This window comes from Rhododendron vialii, chromosome 8a, assembly GCF_030253575.1.
Source record: "Rhododendron vialii isolate Sample 1 chromosome 8a, ASM3025357v1".
NCBI classification, from domain to species: Eukaryota; Viridiplantae; Streptophyta; class Magnoliopsida; order Ericales; family Ericaceae; genus Rhododendron; species Rhododendron vialii.
In genome coordinates, this window is record NC_080564.1 from 12,304,453 (window position 1) to 12,314,204 (window position 9,752).

The 9,752-nt window shown below is 36.9% G+C and overlaps 1 protein-coding gene across 4 annotated transcripts; it reads right to left on the minus strand.

Annotated features, from left to right (window-relative positions):
• Window positions 1-1,985: 1,985 nt before the first annotated feature.
• On the minus strand, window positions 1,986-8,782 carry LOC131336664 (uncharacterized). Of its 4 annotated transcripts, none has more exons than XM_058372574.1 (12): window positions 8,385-8,781; window positions 8,195-8,261; window positions 7,524-7,596; window positions 6,928-7,011; window positions 6,579-6,695; window positions 5,788-6,210; window positions 4,778-5,181; window positions 4,554-4,653; window positions 4,389-4,448; window positions 4,216-4,302; window positions 3,570-3,698; window positions 1,986-2,554 (listed from the first exon to the last, which is right to left on the minus strand). In XM_058372574.1, exons 2-12 carry the CDS (start codon window positions 8,257-8,259, stop codon window positions 2,252-2,254), a joined length of 1,845 nt encoding a protein of 614 aa, XP_058228557.1. In that variant the 5' UTR covers window positions 8,260-8,261; window positions 8,385-8,781; the 3' UTR covers window positions 1,986-2,251. The 4 variants fall into 4 exon arrangements, with proteins under 4 accessions (XP_058228557.1, XP_058228558.1, XP_058228556.1 ...); XM_058372575.1 differs by having other exon boundaries at window positions 8,364-8,781; XM_058372573.1 differs by having other exon boundaries at window positions 8,352-8,781.
• Window positions 8,783-9,752: the final 970 nt, after the last annotated feature.

The window sequence follows — 9,752 nt, forward strand, 5'->3', positions numbered from 1 at the left end:
ACACCTAAAAAATGAAGAGGTTGAGTTACACTAACCTAGTAGAAAATTTTACACTAATTTTACATGCAAATGAGATTACAAGCAGAAAAAACAACAGAAGCAAGGTACAACAACTCAAGCAAGTGAAACAAATATAACTTGATGAATTGATAACCAACATTCCACCATTTCTAACATACTTTCACTTCCTGCTGAGCCTGTTAAGGGATCCTGATACCCCTGCCTAGCAACCTACTCGGTGGGTCTAGCTTATATTCTCGTTTCGTATTAGGTGTCCATGTATTTCATTTCATCATTTTTGTTTGCTAAGTCTTAACACACATAATTAAAACACTAGTTAGCACACCCATTGTGGATGCTCTAAGCTGCTTGACCCTCCATTGATCCAACGGCTGATTTTAAGAGTCGTTTATCCCATTAAACGGCCTCAGATATGAACTATCTACACAACTAACAATTGGGTCGCGTAATTCAAGTTCAAGCTCATTGCTAAACCACTACAAAAATGGATTTTAATCTTTTGTTCTAGCATTTTTTTGGGTATTCTTTCATTTTAATAATTTGAATTAAAAAAAATCATATCGGATGACATGAAAAAAAGACATTTGTGTTGATATTTTTTTGTCTTTAGTGAAACCTTTTTTTTTATATTAATTTGTGTTGTGTTAATATATATATATATATTAATTTTAAACTCCCCTCCTTCATTGAGAAGAGTGACCAATTATAAAAAGTTTACCGTGAACCTAACAAAAGTTAAAAAAACAAATTATTACCAAAACAAAAAGTTAGTAAGAATTGGGCCTTAGTACTACTAATCCTTGTATTGGATGACATTCAATAAACAGACATTTTGTTTTCTTCTTTCTTATTTCTTTATCACAACATTAATTTAATAGAGAATAGTTTAGTTCTTCATCATAGAAGAGAGATTATTTTAGTTCTTCTGCAAGGAAAAAATACTTTAGTGAGTGACCCTCAGCATCTAACAAAATTGGCAACTTGATGTTAAGAATGCATTATTTTTTCCCAAGAAATTGATTAGGAGATTTATATGGACCAACCTTCCAGATTATGTTTAAATGTTAAAGAAAGTTCTCTACTAGCTTAAGCAGGCATTCTTTTCTTCCTTTTTTTTTTTTTTATCAACATTAGGCTTTGTCCTTCGATAGAATGATTGAATAGCTAGAGATCATTTTCAAAACTTAGATAAATTGAATAGCTAGAGATCATTTGTTGTCTATATACATATTTTTCTACAAGGACGGACCGATGGGCAAATACGTGCTCTGCCACTATATAGTAGAAGTAGACTAATGAGAGTGGTGGCGGTTTGAAAGGGACCAACCAAAGTTGGAGCATGCGAGAGAGCTATAAACCTCACCTCCTAAACCACAAGGTTAGTCCGGCTAATCTGTGAGTTTGTTTGATTTGCGGGATGTGTGTTTCAGCTGAAATGCAAAGAGATCGATATAGAGATGTATGTGTAGTGTGTGCTCATGACAAGAGTCTTTTGATTAGTATATTTACCGGGAATAGAAAAAGGCCTCTCTTTTTTTCTTTTCTTTTCTTTTTTTTTTATTATAGAAAAAGGCCTTTAAATAACAGAATTTTGAGTAAGTAGATTATGTTTGGGTGTCCCTGTTTAGTGCTTTGCTGGGAGAGTTCGTTATAGTTTCTCTAGAATCAAGTGAGTTTTTACTTGATACCACATTTCCTCCCCATCATATATATATGGGATGATATATATCTATCAGTCAAAAGGACAAAGATATAAGAACCATCTGTAAAGGAATAATGAAACCCCATGGGTTAGTTTAGATTTGCTCTCATTTTGGGACAGAGGTAATAGATAGGTATAGGGAGAAGGTGGGTGTTGGAGAGGAAAAAATGAGGGTGTTCTTAGAATGTGATGGATCTGTAGGCATTGAGATCAAATGGTTCAACTGCCTCTTCTTATACTGTCCGTATCCGATTCGAAAGAGTTTACTAGGAACAGCTAGATCAATAGATGAATATGAGCACCATTTTTTTACATACAAAATTCAAGTGCACTACAATTAGTTGCATCGTAACATAACAGGCCTCCCATTTCAAGATGGAGCAAAAGGAAAGATCAGGCAAACACAAAATACAGAGGGATTGGCCAAGCCACTCTGTTCCACTGACTCGTTACAGGCTCCATAATCTAGATCTTTTATACCCAAGGAAAATAGACATGCAATGGGAGCTCCCCTGCCTCTGCGACAAATCACTTGACCAGCTCTTTTGGTATCAGATACCGGAAAGCAAAGCTATAGGGAGCCCATTCAATGCTCTTGCGGGACTTCCCAGACTGACACTTCTTAATACTTTTTCTTACGGATTCAGGCAAGCAATTTTGGATCATCTCTATGAGACCCGCTTGACACAACCCTGAATCCTTTGCAAACGACTCCACAATCTTCGGTAAAATAATTTTATGGTCCTTTCTTATGCCAAAGGTAGCCCGAATGTACTCTTCTTTTGCCACTTCCAGCTCTTGAAATACTCTCTTGGGTGTGTAAAGACGGACCTAAAAGTAACCAAAGATCACCCTTTAGTTACTATCATTGAAGACAATGTTTATCCCCATCATGCATCAAATTTACTATTCACATATATGGGCTGCAAGGACGGACACATGAAATAAGACAGCTCCATACACACAATAAATCCAATGCAAATGAAAATTGGATGTCAACACATGAAATATAACATCTCCATTAGACCAAACGTTTAGGCCATACTAAAGCAATGAACTTCATCAGACCTACTGCAAGAACAACATAACCATGTAAATGGTAGTGCCTGTTCTTCCTCTCCCAAAACATTCTGTAAACAAGCATTCCAAGATTTGCACAATGGTCACCTATTGAAGCCAAAACAACAACAGTGGTAGTAATAATAAAAACATAAATCTATTGTTCGCATCACAGGTTAGAGGAAATTTCCTCGGTCGTATATGGTGGCAAGGTTGTATTAACAAACAATGTTCCAAAAAATGACCACTCAAATTTCTCGTTTCTAAGAAAGAAAGATGTGACCAACTTAAAAACTCAGAACTTTTGATTTCTTTAAAACCGTAGTCATAAATTTACCATAGTCCAATACCACACAATGGCAGAAAGGAAGTCTGTACTACCTATGTTGCGGCTCGTATAGTCATATTCGTCCATTTCTTTGTTCCTTTGCCAACAAGAAGGACATCTCCACACTACAGGGTTAACTATTCACCGAAAATATAAAGGAGCATATTGCCAGATATGTGTCAGTCTTTTTATATTGAATTCATCAATCAACACATAGGTTTGAAAAGTGGCCAAGAGAAATTATTATGCTGGAACCAAATGGATAGTGCAGCAGATGCTGATGAATGTGAATATAAACCTTCCTAGTTTCCAGTACTGAAAATGCCTTCTATTAAGGCCAGTGCTTCTCAATTTGGCAGATTGAAAAGCATGCTCAACATTGACATGAAAATAACAACCCAACCTATTTGCATCACATGCAGAAGAAACGCTACTAGGAGATCATAGAAAATGAATTACCGCAGGATCAGAATGGCTTCCTGAAGATAGCGCGAAGTATAAAAGGGGTTCAGGATGGTCAATGCCAAACGCTTTCCGTTCATCTCCAGTCTTGAACTTCGTTCTTGAAGAAAGTAACAAGCGAAGCCACTACAAGCACAAATAAGTTGTATTAGGCCGCATGTGACCATAATCACTTCAGACATCATAATCATCTGAAAAAAATTCTCTAAACAAGGAAGATTCTTTTCTTCTTTGTTGTTTAAATGGTTGACAGGGTGATTTATCTTGAAATGATGTCTTTAAAAGAAGAAAGAACAACAAAATATAGAAGGGAACAATGTGAGTTCGAAGCCATGAAAAAAAAAAAAAAAATCGCTTTTTGTTCTCATGACATACATCGAAGAAATCTTTAAGATGCACTGAAAACCATGTAACCAGAGAATACATGTGTGTAAATGAAAATAAATAATTGAAAAATGCGTTAAAACAATATCTGATAGCCAATAGGTACGTAATTGTCCCTAACTTTCAATGGCCATATGAAAGATATGAAAACTGAAAGCTAAGCTCCAAGGACTATAACAGATGACTCTGAGGGACGTCAACAAATATAAAAACTTTAGAGAACAAAATAAATGTATTGCATACATCACAAGGTGTCTACCTGTCCAGGACGAGATATGCGGCATCCGAAGATGGAATTTTGGATTGTACCAGCACTTACTATGTGACCACCAACTTTGTAGGCAGCCTGAATTAAACTAAGTTATTTAAGTGTAAGAAAACTAAAATATGGACTTAATATTCCTTTGTTGAAACCATTGAGGTGCTACTTACTTTCATGAGTAGAAAGACTCTCTTCACATTGTTTTGTGGAGTCCCATAAGCCAGAAATGCCTGTTCAGATAAAAGAGGAAAAGTACATTGAACTGTGGTCAAAGCAGAGATGGAAGTCCACAAAGCGGACTAACGTACAAAGTTTAAGTAAATAAGATTCAATACATGCATCACCAACGTGTTGTGTATGTTGATCCAGAATGCTAGCTTCTCCTCGTGTTTCATCTTCCTCGGATCTACTTCCTCTAACCGACAAATAAGTGACCTATCACAAAACAACTCAATTAGCCAACATGAAACTGATATAAACAGGGGATTCAGAATTATGTTGGCTTAATTCAAAGACACCCCACTGATGACTTTTTTGCAAAACATGTTGTAAGGCTCACCTATAATCTTGTAACATGTACTCAACTTCACCCAATTTTTGATTATCTCTACATATAGATGCCACTTCAACCATTGTGCTGTATGGCCCGCTGAACTCCTTTAGTCCTTCCACATGGAAAGGATTATCTAACCGTACATCAAAAGAAGAATCTTTTCTGAACCCTGGACTCCAACTATCATATTGTTCTTTTGGAGAGAATGCGCCCATTGATGACAACGATGAACTGGGAGATGAGAGACCATGACTCGTCAAAGGTGGGTCTGCGAGCTTGCAGTATATGGCGGCCATGCATTTGATCATATCTTCAGAAATCCTATTAGGTGTCTCTGGAATGTGGTCTGAAATACGTGTGCCAAGATGCTCTGCCAGACTGATCACATTTGAAGATGCATTCTGAGCATACTGTGGAGAAGCAACAGAAGTCATAATCCATAAATTTAATATACATCATTTACATTAGTCTCCTTTTCAATCAGTTCTATTATCAGTTTCACGTATCTGTGTCCGAGACGTTTGGGACAAGGACACACTTGGGCATCCTCCTTGATACGTGTTGGACGCGCTCAAATAATTGTCTGACCGCATTTTCAAGATGGATAGCTGGGACACTTTGGGAGGTCAGAATACAATTTGCATAAGATGGAGCTTGCAAAATGTCCTTGGATGCTTTGGTTCATAGATGCTTATCTGAGTGGCTTTGTTGTTTTCATCTCCTCATACTGTGACCATCATTTATTTCATTCCCCAGCTTGATTAAAAGAACTGTTTTTGTTTGTGTTCTACAACATTACTGTGCCTAGTGTTTTGGAGTCCATGCTTCTTAAATTATTTGGATTCTTAGCGAAAATAAAGGGAAAGACCATCAGAAAGCTCCACGTTACAGCGCGCGGTTTGTTTCATCGATGAAGGTAATATGACAAATAATTGACAATCCCCCACACTGTGATAATGAAAGAGAAAAACTCATAGATTGAAATTTGCAATTTTAGATGATTAAGCTTAGGTTACCTCCATCATAGACAAAGGTTGAGAATGACAGGCACGGACAGCTTTACCCAGAGACTCGGCTGGAGGAGAAGTTCTAGTGGGGAGAACTGAACGGTTAGATAGTGAAGATTGGCAGCGGAGATCTGTTGTTTCTACTACCTTCTCTTCACCTATATCACCGAATTCATTCCACGGGTTGGCAAGCGACTGAAATCTAGCTTGAAAAGTCGCAATTTCCTTCTTTGTTGTGATGCCAGATCTGGAAATGAGCAGATGTTTTCCCCTTGGGGAGGTCAATGGGGACTTCAGTCTTTCATCTTTCATTGACAGAGATGGGGGAGTTTGTTGATCAAATGCTTTCCGGTACAATGAGAGAAGATACTGCTCCAAATGCCCAACTTCAAGCTCCAAAATGGCAATTTCTTTAATCAGTTCTATCGCTGGCTGGAGTCAAATAAAACAGCTCTTTCAATTCAACCAGGAAGAAGTAGTGTGTAAAGCAAAAACAAGTGAGCATAAGTCTCGAATGCTAAATAGCAATCTTGCAAAGATAGAAGAGACACAACTAAGAGAATTTTTAAAAACCATTTGAAATGTAAAAAAGTTGTTAATGTGTCTTAGTATGTGGAAAATAATTGATAGGGAAGATACAACATCCAAAAATTGATTTAGATGAGTTAAAGATAGATTTAAGCTATGCACTTTTCAGTTTCCAAAAGAAATAAAGGCAAAAGATAGTCTAAATATGTAGGGTAGGGGGTTGGAGGGATAAAAATGGACACTTGTGTTAGATTAAGACAAGAAGCAGCTACCTTAGGTATTGAGGTTTCATTTGTGACGTCATGAGAGGAAGACTGATACCCTAGTCCTTTTTCTAAGGCACAGCGAACGACAACTTGATCTTGCAATCTCTTTTCAAGCTGTAGAATCTGCACAGAATGGTGATCAAAATTACAACAGCATTACCTGAGATTGAATGCCTATTGCAAGACAGGACCTACTCATGCCATGAGCAAGAACACAAACCAATTATGCATCTTTTGAAACATTGTGCTTTGGTATCGACATGTTCTCGTACCACACGCTGAATCTAAAATATTTGGATTTGAGTGTAACGAAACATATAAACTATGGATTGACATAAGAGTTCTATTTCTATACCTCTTGCCGCAACGCATTTTGAACTTCGGAGGTAGGCAATTGTTTCTTCTTGGTCTTGAAATAGTCCTTCAAATGCCTCATATCCTGTTCACAAATAAACTCCTAAATAGATAAGAAAATATGTCCACGGAATTTTCTTGTTGGATGGTCCTCTAGAAAGTGTGATTGATTGAAGACCACATTAAGCCATTATTCTGCTAGAAAATGCATTGGATAATTGGGGACAGTAGAGAAAAATAATTCAGCATCACAGGCACACAGCAATGATCCGGCTGGCACCATGCCCAAGCGTTTGATGAAAAGATGTACAAAGGCAGGTATCCAGATAACATAATCAAGTCACAAATAATGTAGTAACCTCCATACTTATATATGGGATTTATCGGATATGTTGTCCCATGAAATCAATAGTGATGAGATTAATAATACAATACATTGAGGAATTCTATAACCAAATTTATCTAACACCAGATATGCAGTTCCCTTGGATAAGTAGTCCGATGCGATGCTCATATCCCGTCAAACAAACGGCCCCTAACAGTACTTCAAAGTTCGAACAAGTAAGGCGAAAAAGGGCAGAAGAGAGAGACCCTTACCAACTTTAGCCGGTGAGAAGCTTCTTGGAAATGATCCAAGCCATCTTCTTCAAGTCCCCTCTTATCAGGGAAGCTGCCATTGAAAAAGAAAATTGAATGTAAAAACAGATGGAAGAAGAAAGCATTTAAAGCTTGCAACCGCACCTTTGGCTATATATCCATATCGCTCATATATTGTTGTTGACAACTCAATTTCTTAACTTTCATCTCTAATAAGAACCAAACTCAACTGGATGCTTACAATTATCAGTGCTGCCATAACCTATCTAAACTAATAAAAGATTATATTACACCGATAATTATAGCAAGAAGATACTGAAATTGATGGAAAAAGAAATATAAAAAAAAAAAAAAACCAGTACAACATTTAAGCATAAAATAAGGTAGCCCACACTTTTAAAAACAACTCCCATACTCATAACTAAACATTTTGGATAAGAAATTCCAAGATTTTCTTTCAAACAATTATTCATTGAGAGTAGGAAAATTAGCACAAAAAGGCTCAATAAAAGGCTAATGCTGCTTCTAAGAAAATTGAGTCAAACCTCTAGTTTCAGTTACCCGCAAAAACCAATTCTGACGTCATTACTATTTCAGGAAACCCATCAACTTCAAGCACTATAAACAGAACAAAGGAAGATCACAAAGTAACAAGAACCCCAATGGACTACCTCTTAGAGCGTCTGTGTCCAGAAGCTACTTGGATTTTGCTATTGCCGCTCTCTTCAAACCCCATCTCTGAAAACTAAACACAGAAAAGTACCATCTCTCATCTAATTTTCCCAGGAAAAAAAAGGACACAGAAAAAACAGAGCAAGGAGCATTTACCATGAAACTCACAATGGGGAAACAAAAGAGTACCCAGATGAAAAATGATGGAGAGATGAACAGACCGACCAGTCCAAACGACCAAATGGGTCCTCAGAAACTTCTGAGCGCACTCCGAATCACCCCCACTTTGTCTTCTTGCTCAGGTACTGGAAATGAATTTTGATGGTCTGAAGTCTGAAAATATAGACTTGAGTAAAACACTTGCAATCAGTTTACCAAATCCGGCTACGAGAAGATGACTCTTTCGAGTTTCTGTGAAGGGATTTATTTTGTTCTTTAATCAGTTAGCTTTTGGGTGTAAATGGAGGGGCTTTTGGCATTAAAAGGAGTAAACCAGATTGTGGGATTTTAGTTGGGGAAAGTCTCCTACTACCAGACGCTAATGTCAAAAAGTGTACTAATAAAGCTATAAACTCAACCAGAGGAACAGAGGAAAAAATATTAAAAAAATATAAAGACGAAATAATGGATAAAATCGGATGAAGATATGACGTGACTGGGAGTAACTCATGAGAGCGGTTAAGGCCTCGACTAGGAGCTTTGAAGAAAAAGCTTTTCTTACGGGAATAAATTATATGCATGGACAGTGCAAATATTTATTTTTTTAAAATTAATTATATTGTTAAAATAGTGGTCACAGCTTAAAAAAATCGCGTGACGAAATATTATTGATTTGAAATAAACAAAAGTTTACAATGTAATTTTATTATTTTTAGGATTATATGCTGACTACTAGTACGTATTTTTCTTTTTGGGGTATGTGCTGAGTCTTAAAAACAATAAGAATCCTAAATTTTAAACGTTATTAAAGCCCTAAGGCCACGGTTTCTTGGGCCGTAACTCTAGGTTAGTTCTAAGTTAGCTTCCTCTTAAAATTTCATGTTCGACGCTTGGAATTATTGGGGGCATTTCACCCTATGCGGAAGCACTTAAAAAAGTTGTGGCTATGAGGGGTTAGTACTACTCAGTAGTGGGGATTGGGATGGATACAAATAACAAACCAACATATATACACCACATTCTCTTCTCTTGTTGGGAAGCAAGTGGGAGTTGGTGAGCATCCCCCTGCCCACCGTCGTCTGATTACATACTATATTTGATACTCTCCTATGCCTAGGTTCTAGTCAGCTAAAAATGCCCCCAATTGACCATCTAAAATACTAAAAATCAGCTGTATTTTGCTATTTTCACAACTAAAAATGCCCCCAATTGACCATCTAAAATACTAAAAATCAGCTGTATTTTGCTATTTTCACAACTATATATATATATATATATATATATATATATATATACACATACATACATACATACACACACACTTAGGATCCAAGTAACTACAATAGTATTCTACTATCTCTTAGATCATCCACACCGAATGTCTGAAATGGCAGACAC

What these genes read in the sequence shown, in the direction of transcription:
- LOC131336664 (XM_058372574.1), bottom strand. Translation starts at nt 8,259, where the DNA reads ATGGGGTTTGAAGAGAGCGGCAATAGCAAAATCCAAGTAGCTTCTGGA. An exon ending in CTTCTCACCGGCTAAAGTTG is followed by an intron (nt 7,012 to 7,523) that starts GTAAGGGTCTCT and finishes ATTTGTGAACAG; the next exon opens with GATATGAGGCATTTGAAGGA. An exon ending in GAGTCTTTCTACTCATGAAA is followed by an intron (nt 4,303 to 4,388) that starts GTAAGTAGCACC and finishes AGTTTAATTCAG; the next exon opens with GCTGCCTACAAAGTTGGTGG.